The sequence below is a fragment of the Danio rerio genome, chromosome 24 (assembly GCF_049306965.1).
Source record: "Danio rerio strain Tuebingen ecotype United States chromosome 24, GRCz12tu, whole genome shotgun sequence".
Classification (NCBI taxonomy): domain Eukaryota; kingdom Metazoa; phylum Chordata; class Actinopteri; order Cypriniformes; family Danionidae; genus Danio; species Danio rerio.
In genome coordinates this window covers 32,601,829-32,622,488 of record NC_133199.1, presented here as the reverse complement: position 1 = coordinate 32,622,488, position 20,660 = coordinate 32,601,829, and the positions used below count along the sequence as shown (strand labels likewise).

The 20,660-nt window shown below is 36.6% G+C and overlaps 1 protein-coding gene across 1 annotated transcript; it reads left to right on the top strand.

The window, feature by feature from the left end:
- Positions 1–2,790: 2,790 nt before the first annotated feature.
- Positions 2,791–14,075, top strand: fbxo45 (F-box protein 45). The gene is given in 3 exon segments (NM_200595.1): positions 2,791–3,280; positions 8,131–8,487; positions 13,779–14,075. Coding segments are annotated over 3 exon segments (876 nt in total). The 5' UTR covers positions 2,791–2,947; the 3' UTR covers positions 13,965–14,075.
- The last annotated feature ends 6,585 nt before the right edge of the window (positions 14,076–20,660 follow it).

Genomic DNA, 20,660 nt, shown 5'->3' with positions numbered 1-20,660 from the left:
TGTGCCTCCAGGAATTTTGACACTTGTGATGTAAACCGATGTAAAACTAATACTAAAACAACATCTTACAAACACTCCAATTAAAATGGATAAATGTCTAATTGTCTTTATTTAAAAATAATAATAGTTCCATAATATTAGGTCTCCATTGCTAAAGTGGAACAAGAGAAGCAACACAAATGCAGGAGCGAAACATTTCAATAAATTGTTTTTCTTCTTTATTTTTGGTGTGAGGACTAAAAGTTTATTGCAATAAATAAATAAATATATGTATGTGTATATAAAACATTTTAAAGTTAAATTAATACCTGTTGCTCCTGATTATACATTAAATTCTTATGCCGCAGTCTAACTAGAGTTTGAGCGTGCAAAATTCTGTCGTACGGCGCTGCGGAAAGGGGCGGCATATACAAGATGATTAGACATTTAAAAAAGCGAGCGATTGGGCCATGTTTCAAATTTCTGTACAAAGAGGTCATGTTTTGATTCTCGATTGGTTTCACGCAGTCAAGTGATGCGATTTCGCCGGTCAGAGTTCACCAAGCTTGAACTTTCCAATGTATCGAACGTTGCGTTTTCGGTCTTACGCATTAACGTGCATATGAATGGAAGTCTATGGGGGGAAAAGTGAAGTGTGACCGCAGCTTTAAGCAGGTGTGAGTTGGAGGTGGTTGGAGGTAAACTATGCAGAGCTGCGGCCCTCCAGGAATTGAGTTTAAGACCATCCACGTAGTGTGTTGTCATTTGAATATTATGCATTATAGACCATGATTCCAGGTATAAAAAAAACAAAAAAAACTTTTTTAATCTGTACATCATAAATGGCCTGAGAGTGAGTAAATTAAAAGCAAATCTGCAATTTTAAGTGAACTTTTCTTTTAATAAAAGATGTTAAAGGAAAGAAATTCACCCAAAAATTAAAATATATACACATCATTTACTCACCCTCGATGGGTTCCATACATTTATACGATAACTTTTTATTTAACGCAAAATAAAAACAGTTTAAAAATGTAAATTTCCGCTGAAAGCTTAATGTAACTATTTTCAATTTCAAACGGTTCCTTTTACAGCATCGATATTGTAATGTGATTACAACACATTCAGTTAAATAGAGTTAAGCATTCATTTAGTTGTTCAAGCATTAAACGAGATGTCAGGGTCAGCAGGCGAGCGCAGAAACTCCATTAATAGAACAGGAGTAAAATAAACTGTCATAATTTAAAGACATGGCGGGGGAAATGGAATTTAACGCCGGGCTTCTTGTTTGATCTGAAACCCACTTCACAGGCAGTGATGTGGTTCATGGTGGCTCGAAAGACCCACCCCTACTGACAAGGGTACAGAATTTGTCCCACATTGGCTGATTTGTCCTGTTTTGACTGCTTTTTCATCATAAATTGTGAAAATAACCCATCCAAGGACCAAACGGAATCCATTCGTGATTTCAACTAATCGGTTTTGGCCAATGCAAACCAATATTCTTTCATGAGTCCAACATCTGTGCAAGAAAACATACAATCGGACAAGAGTAAAGCCATCTTTCACTACTGACCCTACTGTTTTGTTGGTAAATAGAGAAAACATTTTACAAGTAACTTTTATTCTAAATTTTGGACATTATATATGGAAAAAAAGATCAATAAAAAGGTGTGAAGCACCAAAAGCGGTCCATATTAAAGTTAATTTTAATACTAATCAGGCTTTGAATTTTTTTACAAGAGAAAAATCTATAAAAATTTGTGAAGCTCTACATTAATACTATTATTGTTATTGTATTTTAAGTTCTAACAGAAGAAAGCTAAATGTGCTGGCCAGAATATTTTGCCTAATAAATTTAATTAAGCTACAGTTTTTAATTAAAAATGTAATGAATCCTTTTTTTTTTCTTAATGATAAATCATGTAATAAATAAGTATTTTAAATATGTTTTTTCAAAATGTAAAAAAAAAGGTTTGGTACAATAAAAGGTTTGTTTCTGATGACCATCTGACGAGCTATTTTAACAAAAAGTGCTTAAAATGTCACTAAAATGCAGTATTTAAACCTCATAATTAAACAGAAAATGAGGCGAATAACTGCAAAATTCAGTGGAGTAAATGTTTTCAACATAAAATTGTCTCTTTTGCCCTCTAGTGTGCCATTTACAGTAGTCAAACAAATATAAAGGCATTTTCCTCAAGAGAAAGCAAAGGTCCACTTTTTAAGAAAAAATAACTACCCCTTTTACCAGACTGGCTACAGGCCTGCTTTATATTGTAAATCTAGCATGCAGTGGAAACAACTGATTTTGAAAGAAATCAGACCTTAAATGTGGCAATTTTATAATGGAAAGACAGTTTAGCGGAAGCGCTGAGGCTGGCTGAAATTAAAAGTCAGTGTGCATATACCCCACTGACTTCCATAACAGGAAAAATACTATAACATTTTTATAGGTAATTAATTACGTGCTCAACATTTAAAAAATTAACTGGTCTATGAGTCCAAAAACGATGACAGAATGATGACATTTAGTGGGAACTATCCCTTTAAGACCGGTTTTGTAGACCAGTTCAATCAGTTCACTGAAACGATCCGACTCACAATAATGATTCATTCACGAATCCGTTATCACTTCTAATTTGAAGCAGAAACAGATATCATACCACGTTTACCATATTATAATGTCGGACGTTACGGTACGTGTAAAAAGTTACTGATATTTAAATGAATTTGAAATTTTCTTAAATCCATTCTAATCACTGAACTTGGATTTACTGAACGCACGCCGTCCAGGACCTTTACAATAGTCACATAGCTTAGATTTGATCCGTTTGGCCGCAACTGCAATAACACTGGGAGATGTGTCAAGCGAACGTGCTTCACGGGGCCGCGGCGGGGTTCTGACCCGCTCTTCAACCCGGCTGTGCGGCGATATCAACGCTTGCTCTCGGCGGAGGAGTCTGTCATGTCTGGCGCAGTGGCCACTGGAGGGGCGCAGTCCGCGGGTCTGGGCGCTGCCGCCGCGGGCTGCTGCTCCTCCGCGTCGGGCGCCGGTTCTGCCGCATTATTAAGCGCAGGATCGGGCATCGCAGGCCGGTTACCGAGCCGTGTTCTCGAGCATATATTCTCATATCTAGAGCTGATGGATCTGCTAAACTGCTCGCTCGTTTGCTGGCACTGGAACAACTGTCTGTCGGATGAAAACAGCGAGGTGTGGCGGAGTCTGTGCGCCCGTTCACTGAGTGATGAAGCGATGCGCTCTGATATCCTCTGCAACCTGGCTTCATATAAAGGAAAAGTAAGATTGTGTAGCTCAATTCTCATTAATGCCTTCTTTAACATAAACAACAATGCAGTACTTATGATCATGCATAACATTTCTGAATTCCTGTTCTGTTTAATGGACATATTTTCTTCAGTGCATGAATGGTGAGAGAATGTTGTATTATTTGCTTTTAGTTTAAAGTAAGAAAGGTCAATTTATTATTTTAATATTTTCGTATTTCATCATATCTTTTTGATACAGTTATGTTACTAGGTAAACTACCGAGACGGCGCTAATGGTCTTCAGTATGACGTCATTTGTAAATATTGAGCCCAGAGACAGGCAAATCAATAGGTAGTCTGCAATTGATGGGCACAAATGTCCTGACAATTGGTCATATACATATAGACGACTTAATTTTTGAAATATTCTACTGACAGGTCGTGTGATAGCTTAAGATTTATTCTAAACAATTACCATACTCATGCAATGAACATAAGATATGACTGATGAAAGAAAGCATAAACCATCCTATTCAATAATGAAAATGATAATAAATCATAGCAATAATAATGAGAGTTTTCTTTAATTTTTTTAATAACTTTTGCAAATAAAAATGTCAACACATATGTGAAATAATGTTTCTGTAGTTAGCGTAACATTTATGTAAAATCAAAACAAATGTAATTCTTACCTGGACATCTGAAAATATGTTAACAAAAAGAGATATTTGGAATTATTAAAACCCCTTGCTAACAAATGCATTAAATCTAGCATTTGGCAAAATATATCAATTTAAAATTAATTAGTAGTTTTTATAGACTAGATCTTGTAAGATTCTTGTTCTGAAATGCTTGATTATTTCTCGTTGTATAAAATATTGTTTTCATATATTGTTAATTATTAAAGTTGTTATTTTTTATAGGCATGGGATAATAACCGATTCCACTGTTTACCATGGTTTAGAAAAGTCAAGGTTATAAAACCGCAATTTGTTCTGTTATACCGTTCCTAAGGTATATGTAAGAGTTTTTTCTTTGTTTTTTTTTTAAAACATGATGTAAAGAAATCAGTGTTTTTTAAACTAACGAAGAGAGCAGAAGTCATTGATTTATTTTCAATATTTAGCCTATCATGTTTACTGTTTCAAAATATTTTAATATGTTATAACATATTATATGTTTCCTAAAATAAAATATATATTGTGTTCAATGTGGAAAAAGTTTTTTTTTTTTAACCCAAACATTTAAAATGAACTCATTTTAGAGCAATAATCGCAATACTGTGAAACAGTGATCTTTTTATTTAAAGTTATCATACCGTCAGAAATGCATACCGGCCCATGCCTAATTTTTTTTACCCATATAAAGAAAGTAACACATAGGGTTGTAACAATATACCGGTATGACGGTTTACCACGATTTGAACGTGCATGATTATCATACCATGAACAATTGCATATCAACGGTTTTAACCCTTAAAGACCGAGACAGCCGCCCGCGGCTAAAAATAAGTATTGCTCTTAAATGTTTAATAACTTTTGATCCACTGATCCGATTCATACAATTCAAAGATTGGCATAAAGAAGAGAATTATTATTATTATTATTATTATTATTTATTCTCAGCTTTCCAGTGCTGTATATCACATAACATTCGCGGACTTTCAGAGGCTCCGGAATCAGTGCGGTTACGTCATCAACATTTGACAACGCTGATTTGACAAAGAAACGCTTGTCACTGTGTCTCCGGACAAATCAGACATGATACATTGATGCATTGTCCCTCCTCCATGCCCAGATTGGTTCAAACTCGCTATATCACAACCAATAAGCATAGGTTTCGCTTTTGTTTGTGGACCAACACTGAGCTTTTTGAACAACACGGAATGAGAGAAAGGCATACATTTATGCGCGGCTAAATAAAACGCAAAAAAAAAAGTTTTGCATGAAATAATTCTCATACTAAGTACTTTTGCATGCACAGCAGCACAGAAACATGACAAAACAGTGACACAGCAAAGACGAACTGCTGCTCTTGCTGTTTTCAAAAGACGCAAATGAAGATGCAGCTGTTTGTCTGCATTGCATTCAACCACATCCAAATCCATGCTGGCACATAGAACCTAAGGATGTTCCATATTGAATCTAGTTTCGTTATGTAACTATTTATAGTATAGTAAATATTTATATCTATTTTTTACTGAGGATTTGCACCATGTTTATTTGGACTTTATTTGGACTTTGACACATTATTTATTATTTTCTTATTTTTATTTGTTCATTGTAAGTGGTGTTGTTTATAGTAACTAAAAATATATTATTTGGAAAAAGTCAAATTTGCTTCACTGTTCTATTATTTTGTAACATTTGTAACATACCGTATACCGCGAAACCGTCAAACCGTGGTATTGTTTTAGACGATTATCATACCGTGAAAAATTCATACCGTTACAACCCTAGTAACACAGGACACATTTTACAAGAAAATATCTATTTTAGGCTGTCTTACACCTCTCATTTTTGATCCTTGATGTATGAAGACTTCAAAATCAGATGCAAAAAACCTTTAAGTGCCATCTGCAGTTTTCTTCTAAAATGAGCTTTTTTTTTCAGGCTCTTGTGTGTTCAGTAAAGTAAAGTCACCTTTTTGTCAAAGCATAAGTTATTTTCGATGCATTTAAAGTGGAATAACTAAACATAAACACAGGAGATTAAGAAAAATGTTCATTTTAGATAAAAATTTCAGATGGCAATTAGTAGGGCTAGCTGGGCGATCTGGCCTAAAATCAAAATCTCGATTAATTGACCATTTTGACTCGATTACGAATCATGAATGAACAATAATATTTTTTTTTCAATTTGTTCGTTTGTCCTCATAGTTAACTGACAGGTTTTGTCAATTAAATATGCTCACATATTACAAATGAGAGATTTCTGAATGAAGGGTGCATTACTTGATATTAAAATAATTGAAGGAAACACACACTATCTACTATCTATGGATATTTATTGAACTTCAGCGTTAAACAACTGAAATTAAAACACACATTACCCGAAACCAACACTCACATTTTTCTTTAAAATTTTTTTAAATAAATAGCTTACACTTTTGGGAACAAAATTTATTATTTTTAAATTTTTTTTAATATTAAAAGTAGAAAATAAGCTGTATCTCTTCTAAATAAAATAAATCTTGTAAATAATATTTTAAACACTGCATTTCTTGCATCTTCTGTAAACAAATATTTCCATGTAAATAATAATTTGAATATAACGGATAATATGCCGTCTCAATGCATTTCTGGCGTCAGCTTCCAATCATCGTCAAAGTAGTGCAAAGTAAGGCTCAATAATTCATCATCCTGCTTGACCAGAGAGCAGATGTGGCTGCAAAGTGGCCACAGAGTATAAAACAGAGCAGGGTCACTCGACTCCACAAGCGGTACGGAAAGTAAGCCTTAATACTAAAACCTAATCGACCTGAAAAAATGTGTCGATTTCGATTTCTTTTTGATTAATCGCCCAGCCCTAGCATATAGAGGTTTTTGGATCTGAACTCTTCATGTACTTTACACACACTCATCTAACTCTATATTAGAGGTTCTCAAACTTTTCAGCCTGTGACCTCCAAAATAACAATGCCAATGACTCCCGACCCCCAATATTTTCTGAAGTGGTTATGAATATATAAACCTTGCACACAACAGCGCACACATACCAATATGCCCAAGTCTACTCATTGTTTATATCTAGAGAACGCCACTTGGAGACAATCCTCCATGTTCAGTTGTGCCCTGTATATATTTTTAATGTACATGAGTGCCATAAAGGTGTCAAAGAGTTTAACCTGGTGCCATAAAAACAACGTGCTGCATCTGAGGCCATTGCTATGTCTTAATTTAACATTTTAAATATAACTTAATATATCATTTAATATAATGAATTAAATATTTCCTCATTAGCCGCGTTTCCACTAAAGCGAGCGAGCCAGGGCGAGCCAAGGCCGGTGGCGTTTCCACTGTCACTTCCGGGGCCTAATCGGGCCAACGCGGGGCTTTCTTGGGGCCAGCTGCCAGCCTTTTTCGGCCCGCCAAATACCTTGGGCCAAAGAGGGCCAGCCGGGGCTTCGGGGCGGAGTGAAAGGAGAGGCGGGCACAGTTTTCCGATCGCACTCAAGTACATGCGCCAAACAAATAAATAAATAAGGGAAAGAAAACGTGACCCCGTAAGTGGTCCTGACCCCACTTTGGGAACCACTGCTTTATATTAATACTATATGATTATACAGTTGAAGTCAGAATTATTAGCCCCCTTTGTATTTTTTTCTTTATTAAGTATTTCCCAAATGATGTTGAACAGAGCAAAAAAAATCACAGTTTGTCTGATAATATTTTTTTTTCTGGAGAAAGTCTTGTTTGTTTTATTTCAGCTACAATAAAAGCAGTTTTTATTTTTTTAAAAACTCATTTTAAGGTCAATATTATTAGCCTCTTTAAGCTATTTTTTTGGATGGTCTACAGAACAAACCATCATTATACAATAACTTTTGTATAAATGGTATCCTAATCACCCTAATCTGCCTAGTTAACCTATAGTTAAGCTTTTAAATGTCACTTTAAGCTGTATAGAAGTGTCTTAAAAATATCTAGTCAAATATTATTTACTGTCATCATGGCAAAGATAAAATAAATCAGTTAATGGAAATGAGTTATTAAAACTATTATGTTTAGAAATGTGTTGAAAAAAATCTTCTCTCAATTAAAAAGAAATTGGGGGAAAAATAATTCAGGGGTGCTAATAATTCTGACTTCAACTGTATAAAATGCTTATGTCATTGGACAAAAGTGTGAAACAACTAACAGTAATTTTCTTTTATTCTCAGCTGAAGTCTTTCCAGCACGCTCTGAGCTCCCATGACTGCTCCAGAAATGTATATATCAAGAAAAACGGGTTCACCCTGCACCGCAACCCCATCGCCCAAAGCACCGACGGCGCCCGCGGGAAGATTGGCTTCTCTGAAGGGCGTCACGCCTGGGAGATCTGGTGGGAGGGTCCTTTGGGCACGGTGGCGGTTATTGGCATCGCCACCAAGAGGGCTCCCATGCAGTGCCAGGGCTATGTGGCACTTCTAGGCAGCGATGACCAGAGCTGGGGGTGGAATCTAGTAGATAATAACCTGCTTCACAATGGAGAGGTCAACGGCAACTTTCCCCAGTGCAACAATGCACCAAAATACCAGGTAGCATATTTCAAATAGAATTTTAAAGACAAGTTCATACAAGTTTTCAGGGGAATTGAGGAAAATCAATTATTTACTCAACCTCATGTTAATCCAAACCTGTATGCCTTTTGTTTGTGTTGACTGTCTTTAGGTGTTTCTCAACTCATGTGCACTATAGGGTATATGCAGAAGGACTTTCATTTTCAGTAACCCAGTTTATGCGCTTCAGGTGAACTGTATGTTGTTACAAAATTGCCACGTTTAGGGTCTGTTATCTTAAATCAATGATCTTCGCTGCCTGATTGATATACGATATAAAGTTGGTCTCAGACTGGACAAAAAGCACTGCATTAAATTACACTGTTTCATACCATGTCTTTAAAATCTGAAAATTCATTTTACCACAGTATTTTCAATGGAGTTGCTGCACTAGCCTGCTGCTATGGCACTTGCATTTTCTCAGTCATTTGTCTCGTTTTACTCTTGAACAACTAAATGAATGCTTAAGTCTATTTAGAGTGGGGGTCTCAAACTGCCGGCCCACAGGCCATTTACGCCCCCCCCCCTCCTTAGCCTTCGGCCTGCAACTGACGTCAAAAATATACGGAGATTCGGCCTGCCAAAACATTTTTGAACCTCTATCATTATTGTGCAGTCAATTCTAGCCACTTGTTGTTTTGACCTGCCACCAAGTCGACATTTAAAGTACTGCGTTCAGATTAGTTTTACTTTCATTTTCTCTCAGTGTAGGGTTGAGAATAACATGGGTTTTAATTCTGGAGCTAATTTAAACGTTTATATATATATATATATATATATATATATATATATATATATATATATATATATATATATATATATATATATATATATATATATATTAAAGATGTGCGGAGCAGCCGGTATTTGTATTTGTTGAGGGGGGAAAAGTATTTGTATTTGTATTCGAGTAAAATTCAAAATGGCGCAAAAATATATATTTTTTCTATTACACTTCTAATTTACATTATAGTGAAAGTATTGCTTAATTATACCCATTATATAATTTATAGACATGCAATATTGGCTGTTGTTTTTGAACATGTGACAAGAAATGTCATTGAAAAGAAAATAACATAGAAGCCATTATCTCATCCATGGTTAAACCAACAGCTAATAAAATACCATTGTGAATATTATGAACCCCACCACCACCGTTCTTGTTGAAGGACACTGAATAGAAAGAATAAAAACAAATAATACTTCAAAAAACTGTTCTTCTTTTGAAAGAACTTCTTTCCAATGGACAGAATTCCAAAAACTAAAATTAACTAAATAAATCTAAATGAAACCCTGCCTGGGAGATCTGGCAGAACAAAAGCATTCTATATAATACTAAAAGATACAGCCCTGCTATTGTCATCTGCCAGCCACAAAACAGACACAAAGTTTGTTTTTTGTTTTTTATGTTTGAAACTGACTTGCTGGGGCAGAATGTGGCTGTGTTCATGGTTTGGTGCTTGTGGAGGATTTAGCAGAACATAGCTGTGCTGATTGAGGGGATTGATGCTTGTGGGGGGTTCACAGACAGTATCAGGAGAGGATGCTTTTAGTGCATGTGATAATACATTACATAGAAGGTTGCGCGGTGGCACAGTGAGTAGCACTGTCGCCTCACAGCAAGAAGGTTGCTGGTTCGAGCCCTGACTGGGTTCTCCCCATGTTGGCGTGGGTTTCCTCCGGGTGCTCCGGTTTCCCCCACAGTCCATACACATGCAAGACAGGTGAATTGGGTAAGCTAAATTGAAAGAGAGTGTATGGATGTTTCCCAGTGCTGGGTAGCAGCTGAAAGGGCAGCCACTGCGTAAATCATATGCTGGATAAATTGGTGGTTCATTCCACTGTGGCAACCCCAGATTGATAAAGGGACTTAGCCGAAAAGAAATTAATGATTATGGATAGAAGATGTTGACAGATGTTTAATATCTCTGCCTCTGCTGATTTCACTTTTGCACACATTATACAGTATCAGTTTGTTTTATCTGCAGCTCCACTGACTGTAAAATTCTTCCACAAAGAACATGAAGTTTTTTTTTTTGTTTTTTGTTTTTTGACTGGTGGAGGACCAAGAAATGGCTCAGCTGCAGTCTCACTCTTTTTCTATTCGGGTGCCCAAATGTATTTGAGGAGTTTCAAGTTAATAAAAAGTGACGGGAAGCTATGCTAAGGTTAACTAGCCTATAGCATATATCTTGCTATCTGCAAAAGACAGTAATGTAGACGTACCATATAACTCCCATAAGTGCATACTATTCGACACAACTGCACAAGCATCGTTTTAACCTTTATAAACGAACGTTAACGTTACTCTGTCAACAGTCTATTGTCTAAATTACCGCGCTAACAGAGCTAACGTTGCATAAACAGAGAGCACCCGATTGCAAACTTCAAAAATGCAGCGTAATGGAATATCCTGATCAAACTCCGCTACAAGTTTATAAACTGCATATGGAACCCAATTAAGGTACAAAAATCTATTTAACAAAAATAGTGATGCAGTGAAGTATTTTTTTCGCTCAGCCGAGCCTTCTGTCTGTTGCTGTGGAAAAGCTTGTGCCTGCCCTCCGACTTCTGACTGAGCGTGTCTTTCTCTCTCTCTCTCTCTCTCTCTCTCTCTCTCTCTCTCTCTCTCTCACTCACTCACGCAGGCATGCACTGTGGTCTCATGAGGAAACGCTGCTTTTAAATATATAGTGTTTTTCTTGCTCCCGATTACAAATAATTTTTCAAGTATTTGTTCAAAATAAGTATTCGTAAAAACACGCTATTCGTGCCTTTCCGAATACCGTATTCGGGTTCGGCTCCACATATATATATATATATGTCCGTAAGTGCTCTATTTTCCCTAAATCTTTATTTTTGTAAATATTCAAGGGTTGTTTGATTATTATCAGTTTTCTACCACCTGTATTTTGTTGTTCAAACATTATTATAGGGCTTACACGTTATACTGATGGTGTAACAAATATGTTCATTTTGCTAATAATCGATTCAAATGCTTTCATTTAATAGGTTTTCCACATATGCTTATTAAGATCTGCATAACAACTATGTACATTAGTAAAATTGTAATGCTAGTTGAATTGAACTTGTTAATGTAAATGTGAATATGAACATACTTTTCCTCTCTTTGTTGCAGTTTTACAAAAAAATAAGAAAGATATTGAGAAGAACAATTGCCAGTAAAGTCACTTAAGTAACCTAAACTGCTTTCTGCTGTTCTTACACTATTGGGACAATACAGTTGGTTGGGACAGAATAATAATTAATATACCTATTATTTGTAGTATTTTCATAGCAATTTAAATTCCCCCTTCAATATGTACAACAAGAAACCAAAAGATAGGGTTTTGACTGCATATACTCTGTGGAAGAATGACTGAGTGTGTCTAAGGCACGGCCATACACACACCAACCACAGATATATTTCAGCAGCTGATGTGTGACATGATATACATGCTGATTTGCATTATCACTGGTGACAGGTGATGCTTGAAATATAAACGTCATATCTGTTGTCCTAAGATGCATCAATTATGTCAGGTTTATACTTTTTTTAGTGTACTTGAATGTTAAAATGGCCCTACTATGAATTGTCAGTCACCGAAATGGTCCCCCGCCTGTTTGAGTTTGAGACCCTTGATTTAAGGGATTATTCTTTAATTCCATTACAACATCGATGTTGTATGAGGAACCGTATGAAATTGAAAAAAAAAAGGCCAAATTAACCAGTCACCGAAGTTTATCAGTACAGGAAAAGCACTAGCAGTGCATATAACATATTCCATGCCACGCTTCAGTATAAACAGTGTTAGTATTTGTTCAAAATGCAAAAAGAAGAAAGTGGATTTCTGGATCTGTGAATGATGTGATCAGGCGCTGTTTCCATCTGGCATTAACATGCGTCTTCATTTAGCCAATCAGAAGTGGTCGACGTAGATGCAGGAGTGTTCACAGCTAATATTAGCGTGCATTTAAATTAATCTCTTGTGATGAGATATCATGAGACTTTTATTTTGTTACACTTTACGTTCAAGAGAGCACTCACTTAAGACTATCTGAGATCTCCTACTGCACCTTTATGGCCCGTTGTCACTGAGTTGTACGGTTTGGTTTGGTATGCTTTCCACTGTCAAAAGGTACCAAAAAGCGAAGTTAACGAATCGTACTGTACCACTGTTTGGGTACAACAAAAGGCACCAAAGGGCTGAGCAAGACCCGCAGCTAAACGCTATTGGTTTACAGAGATACGTCACTAGTGGGTGCACAAACCAGGAGAATGAAAACAAAGGTAGCACCACAGCCAAGACATTACACCGTAAAAATATATACATATAATAATGAGCCATGGTCGAGCCGAGCTTAAACAAACCTTGTCATCATCTTGATGAACAGCCACAGAGCCAAGAAGAGCAGAATCTACCCTGTGCCCCATAGTTGTTTACATGGCTGTCTAAAGCATATCTGGTTTCACTTTGTGCGCTCGTCGTGCGTCTATATTTAAAATAACGAAATTCTGTAGCTGATGATAATAACGTGCGTGTGATTATTGAAGTGCTTCTGACATCTGATCCTTTCAGAAAGGCACAAAAGTGATAGTGATGCACGAAAAAGCAAAGGAGAAGCCAGAATCAAAGGAGCAAATGATTGTTTCAGCAACCTAAAACATAAACAGACTGCCGTGTTTAAATATTATCAATGCCTTTTGGACTGTTATGAACTCGAATGACAGAATTACGAAGGTTACATGTGCTGGTCAAGATTAAAGATACAGATGAGAGGTTTGCACTGATTGTAGGCTATATTTTGCGTGTTGTAAGGGTCTGTATGCGTTCATATATGTTGCATTTATTTATTTATGTTATATAATTGCAGATGTTACAGTAGGCTATCATTGATCTGCAGTTATAATCAAATCATGTTCAAAGAAAGGTCAGTAATGAACATTTATACACAAGTGTTTATGTGTATGAAGCATCTGTTTGGTGAGAAGTGCTTCTTATAGGAAATGTGAACCGTACAGCTTTACTTTCACATTTCCTTGAGCGAGAATGACGTCGACTGAAACTTTCTGCCATACGCCACCATTGGTACCCTTTTGGCAGAGGACACGCAAGATAAAGGTGACCCATACCGTACCACTCAGTGAAAACGGGCCATTAATAAAACCAAACCTGTCAATTGTGAACAGATTTATTTATTTTTTTGTGTCAATTTGTGTTTTTCTTGTGAATAAATGTATCTTTAATATGCCTGTCCTTGTTTTTCAGATAGGCGAGAGAATACGAGTAATCCTAGACATGGATGATAAGACACTAGCCTTCGAGCGAGGCTTTGAGTTCCTTGGAGTGGCTTTCCGAGGACTGCCCAAAACATGCCTCTTTCCAGCGGTTTCGGCCGTATATGGGAACACTGAAGTGACTATGGTGTATTTGGGAAGACCTCTCGATGGATAAACATACATATTGGATATCAGTGCCATTCATAACGCCGGAGAGCATCATGGGATCCGCTGCTTGGCATAGATAAGACTCATGGCTTTTCACATTTGGACTAAAAAAAAAAAAGTAAGGGAGTTTGGCTGGTGGGTGGCGGGATTGATGATGGTGAGGATGTCCAACACACATCTGCGGATTCAGTTTTTAATGCATTTTGAAAACCTGGGACACTTTTTTTTTTTAAATACCTGGTTTTAATCTAATTTATGAGATCGCACAGGGAGCAGCTGTTCTATTTTATGAAATAGGTTAAAAAAATTAAGCCAAACTAGAAGAGACACGTGGCAAAGTTTTATAATTCATTACAAACATTTTACACACGCAAGGAATGAGAAGCTACTGTACGAATGAGAGGATGATTCATGCTTTCACACACACACACACACACACACACACACAAAGCATTTACGTGTACAGTAGGTAAATTTAAGACGTAAACATGCCAAATAATGTTTGGATATTTACCGTACTGTTTTTTTTTTCAGAGCAGTTATCTGCATGCAGTATACCAGTCTCTTCCTGTTTTTAATATTATTATTTTTAAGGACAGGCAAAGGTAGTATTTGGCTATTCTGTTTGTTACTGTACATCTTAACTGTGATGTAGAAGTGTATAGTATTTATTTATTGAGGTCTATCTTTGCTATAACCGATGGTTATGGAGACTGCAAATAAACTCTAAATTGTGCCAGACTGTGAACGTATCACAAACACTTCCATTGTTGTGGGATCATTTCTTAAATTATTTGTTGTCCAATTAATACTTGTATGTCGGAATCAATGAAAAGATATCTTTCACCACAAGATGGCATCTGTCCTCACATGTTCACCAACATATCCAAACTATTTTTATTTTACAGCTTTGTTTTCTGAAAGGACAATTTCATCATCAGTTTTACTGGCGGTTTATTAATGTTGTTCACTATATTTATATAGGTATGAGCAAAAGCAATGATTATTGCTGCTATTTAAGTATATAATTCCTACTCTCAAGGCTTTAAATATCATGATGCACTGCCTGTGCTATATGTGACAGTCATATATGATCACATTTATGTTTATGATGTAAATATGCATGTATTTGCCAGTTAATTTTTTAATATAGTATTGTATAGTCTCCACTTGTCTTCACATTGTTTTACTACAGTACTTATAGCAACTAAATAACATAAAGAATTAGGTAGTTGTGAAGTCTTTATACTTGTCATAATATTTTTATTTGTAATATTTATTATTATTATTTATATTTATTATAAGGAACGTGTGATTCATGAGAGAGGGTTTCGATTAGGTTTAAATAAGCCCTGAAACCATTTTTAACACCCTGGTAACACCTCATAGTGCGAGGTAATTTTCTAAGATGCCACAGTTATTATTGTAACTGGTGGACCGTAAAACTGAAAAACATTTGCTTCTTTTTATTTATTTTTATTTTTTGAAAGCCTTCAAGCAACAAAATATCACAGACCAGTGGATCTCAACCACAACGAGGCCTTAAGATCTGCGGGGTCTTAAAAAGTCTTAAATCTCAAAAGCTTAATTTTTGGCCTTAAGAAGTCTTAAATCTACTGAAATGTTGTGTTGTAGGTCTTAAATCTTTTTTAACAGGTCCTAATTATCGTTGTTTATGTATTGCTAACCAATCTGGCCATGGAGATCCATACAATCACCAACAATCCCAATCTCAATAAAACTTTTAACTTTTTATTTACAAATAGCATTTCATTACTTTCCTTACAGAAACATTTGCTTAAAAGTTCTCCATTTATTTACTGCTGAAGATACTGACCTGACCTATATTTTTTTATTATTAAAATTATTATTATTGTAGACTGAAGACAGCTGGACAATTGACAGCTATGTTTTGTTCTATTCTTGGTAAGAGTTATAGGGTTTTCGAATGGATACATTTAAAAATTAATATAATAATATTTTCTAACTGGGATATTGGGAAAAAAGTATCATATGAATAATCCCTGTATAAGTCTAAAATTCTATTCATAATGGTCTTTAAAATATCTTAAAAAGTCTTAAATTTAACTTGCTGAAACCTGCAGAAACCCTGTAAGATTGCTTAAAATTATTTAATGTAATCCAAAACGTGCATAAGCTAATAATAATAACAATAATACATTTTATTTAAAGGCACCTTTCTGGCAACTTGAGGACATTGTACAATAAAACAAGAGCAATAAAACAACAAGAGAAATAATAAAAAATATACACAGCAATAGTGCAGATAAAATTAATTAATTAATCTTAAATAAGTGGGGTTTTAGTCTTGATTTGAATAGTGTAAGAGAATCAATGTTTCTGATGGCAGGTGGTAGTGAGTTCCAAAGCTGCGGAGCAGAGCGGCTGAATGCTCTGTTCCCCATAGACGAGCAGAGGGAACAGACAGAAGTGGAGGGAGGAAGAGGATCGCAGGGTGCGAGAAGGAACAGAAATGTGGATGAGGGGTGAGATTTTGGATAGCTTTGAATGTTAACATCAACTTTTAAAATCAATTCGAAAATTAACTGAAGCTGCTGCAGGACAGGGCTGATGTGATAAGAAGAAGGGGTTTTGGTGATGATATGGGCAGCTGAGTTCTGGACCAACTGAAGCTTACGGAGGGATTTATAAGTGAGACCAAAGAGAAGGGAGTTGCAGTAATCCAAACGAGATGTGACAAGGCTATGGACGAGAATATAATTTGGCCATGGTGCTCTACCGGAAAAAGGTGGTCTGCCCGCTCCAGGTTAGAGGAAATCCTTACCATCTCCAGGTTGGAGGAGTTCAAGTATCTTGGGGTTTTGTTTAGGAGTGAGGGAAGAATGGAAGGTGAGAAAGACAGGCAGATTGGTGCAGCGGCAGCAGTAATATGGTCAATGTATCGATCCGTTGTGGTGAAGGAGCTGAGCCAGAAGGCAAAGCTCTCGATTTACTAGTGAATCTAAGTTCCTACTCTAACCTATGGTCATGAGCTTTTGAGATCTCAAGGACAAGATCTCGAATACAAGCGGCTGAAATGAGTTTCCTTCACAGGGTGGAAGAGCGCACCCTTACAGGTAGGGTGAGTAGCTCTGACACCCGGGAGGAGCTTGGAGTAGAGCCGCTGCTCCTCCACATCGAGAGAAGTCAGCTGAGGTGGCTCGAGCATCTGTTTCGGATGCCTCCTGGACACCTACCTAGGGAGGTGTTCCAGGCATGTCCCTCCGGGAGGAGGCCTCGGGGAAGACCCAGGACACACTGGAGGAACGATGTCTCTAGGCTGGCCTGGGAACACCTCGGGATCCCCCTGGAGGGGCTGGAGAAAGTGTCTGGGGATAAGGAAGTCTGGGGTTCTCTCCTAAGACTGCTGCCCCAGCGACCCGGCCCCGGAAAATCGAACGAAAATGACATGATATATTGTTTTTCTGCAATATATAATGCGATATGAATACATTTTCACCAGATAGCTTTAATAAAATACAATACCTTAATTTACACTGACTTGGGCTTATTCTGGGTGTGAATCATACATAAAATGTGATAAAAGCATAGATAAATGAATAATAACAGAGCAAAGAATAACATTTAAATTTACAGTGTTTCATGTGGAGCCAAACAGGTGAATAAATTGAATAAAATAACACTATTCGTCAATGTATGAACAGTTGAATACATTTTTATTTAAGTTAGAAACTGTAAATTTTTTTGTCTCTGAATGCAGTCACAGGCCTTAAAAACACAAGCAGATGATACACTTTCACTCTATTATGGTTCATCTCCATCAAATAAATTGTTAGCAAAATTATGGCTCAAATATAATGTCAACATGTAAACTCAACATTGCATATCCTGCGATGTGACTATTGTGGATGTGCACATTGTGATATCGATGCTGAAACGATATATTGTGCATTCCTAAAAACCACTGTCATAAAATTTAGGATTCAAAAACCCAGAACAACTACATAGATGTGCTAAAATGACACAACAGCTGCATATCACAACATCAAAAGCTTCAAACACTGTAGAAAATGTGTAATAATATAAACATACGACAAACTCCTCACAACAATATAGCAATGCACTAAGAACTGTAAAGAACACTAAAAAGTAATACTCAAAATGACTAAATCGCTAAAACACGCTAAAATGATTTATAAACACACTGAAACCTACGAAGATCATACACCTAGTAGCACAAACCACACAAAAAGCACACAAAACATAGATCACTACATACTAAGAATGATTTAAGTAGCCAAAATCTGCATAACAGCACACTAAAATATTTTAGCAATGCACTAAAACCCGCTATGAACACCTTAGCAGTTATGGAATTAAGGTAACTGGATAAAAGCACACTAAAAATTACTCAAATCACCATAGTAATGCAATAATAATAATAGCTAGCTAAGCAATGAACTTCTTGCAACTACTTTAAAAGAGATGAAACTTTAGAAAACACGTAAAACCAAAGTAAGCCTTTCTCATATCACCTAAGAAACTGCATAGCAAGAGGGTAAAAATAGCAAAGCAAAGACTAACCAAAGACACTTTGTAGCACAATAAAATAGATGAAATTCTAGTAACCATATAAAAGACACACTTGACATTACTCATATGACGCTAGTAACAGCATAGCAACGCATTAAGTATAAATTAGCAATACCAGTCTGATCTTACAAGGAAACATAAGTACTTTACGTTTGTCAGTGTAGTGGCTAATTTGTACAAAAATGTAGTCATTTACAGTAAATTGTACTATTGAGATCATACGAATTCATACGAATTAGCCACTAGTTCAAAAAGTTACGAATTGCCATGAGATTGTGTTGGCAATACCCTAAAACTACTATTAGTGCACTAACATTTTTTAGTTTTGCACTTTAGTAAAACACCTTAGCAGCAGCCTAGCACTTCTCTAAAAACTAGATGACAACCTACAGTAACCAGCATACACTCAACACCAACAGCTTGGCAATACGCTAAAACCACTTAGCAACCACAGACAACAATTTAAAACTATGGCTAGTTTGGCACAAGTGTATTTCTTCACAAAAGGAAAACTATTTTTGGCCATTTGAGGTTTATTAATGTGAAACTTATTTGTTTGCTGTGTGATTTAAACAATCTAAAACCACCTGCTTATTTGCATGTAGCCTTATTACACTGTATACCCAGCTGAATTAAAAAAACAAAACTGTTCCTCTCAATTTCCCAGTGGGGTCATATTAATTTTAGAGGGGTTTAGCAACTTTTTTTTTTTTTTTTTTTTTAATTTGACTCAGCTGGTCATGCAGATCACATAAAGATCTGTTTTACTAGGTTAGCCTGGGTTAGAGACCATCTAAATCCAGCAACTTTTAGATGAATCCACCTAAGACTAGCAAACCAGCTTGTTTTAGCTCAACCAGCTTAAATCAGCTCATGTGCAGCAAAGGAAACCCATCTTAAACCAGCTCATGACCAGCAAAGAACAAGCTTAAACCAGCTTAAGACCAGCAAAGAACCAGCTTAAAAGTTAGCAAGAACCAACCTAAACCAACTCATGACCAGCAAGAAACATTTTAAGTCGACTCAAGACCAGCTAGAAACATCATAAATCAAGCAAGAACCAGCTTAAATCAACTCAAGACCAGCAAGGACTATCTTAAACCAGCCCAAGACCAGCAAGAACCAACTCAAATCAACTCAGAACCAGCAAGAACCAACTTTAATCAGCTCAAGACTAGCAAGAACCAGCTTAAATGAACTCAAGTCCAGCCATAACTAGCTTAAACTAGCAAATGATGAGCAAGAACCATCTTAAACCAACTTAAGACGATGTTAAACCAACCCAATACCAGCAAGAACCAACTTAAACCAACTCAAGACCAGCAAGAACCATCTTAAAGTCATGATGAGCAAGAACCATCTTAAACCAACGCAAGAGCATCTTACCAGCAGGAACCAGCCTAAATCCACTCAAGTCCAGCCAAAACTAGTTTAACCAGTGAAAGACCAGAAAGAACCAACTTAAACCAACTCAAGACCAGCAAAAAAACATCTTAAACAAGCTCATGATGAGCAAGAACCATCCTAAACCAACTTAAGACGATGTTAAACCAATCCAATACCAGCAAGAACCAACCTAAACCAACTCAAGACCAGCAAGGACCATCTTAAACAAAGTCAAGATGAGCAAGAACCATCTTATACAAGCTCATGATGAGCAAGAACCATCTTAAACCAACGCAAGACTATCTTATACCAACCCAATACCAGCAAGAATCAGCTTAATTTAACCTAATACTAGTAAGAACCAACGTAAACCAACTCAAGAAAAGCAAGAACCATCTTGAACCATCTCATGATCAACAATAACCAGTTAAAACCAGCAGCCAAGGGCGCCGTTAAGCAGGGCAAAGTAAGGACTATCTAAGGGCCTAGTGGGCCCCCAGAGATCTACTTTTTTATTATTGCCAGTACTAGCAGGGGGGCCAATCGTATTTTCCTTCATATGGCCCCAAGGCAGCAGTCATGTGCCAAAGCCTTACCAGTACATGCTGTTGTTGTTCTTTCAGCTGGGTAAAAAGCATAAAAATAGCACATGTGCAGCACTGTAGATTGCTTTGATATGTGCTTTGCTATTGAAATGAAACAAATGTTTATCATGCGAGCATTTTCACACTTCGCCAACAGC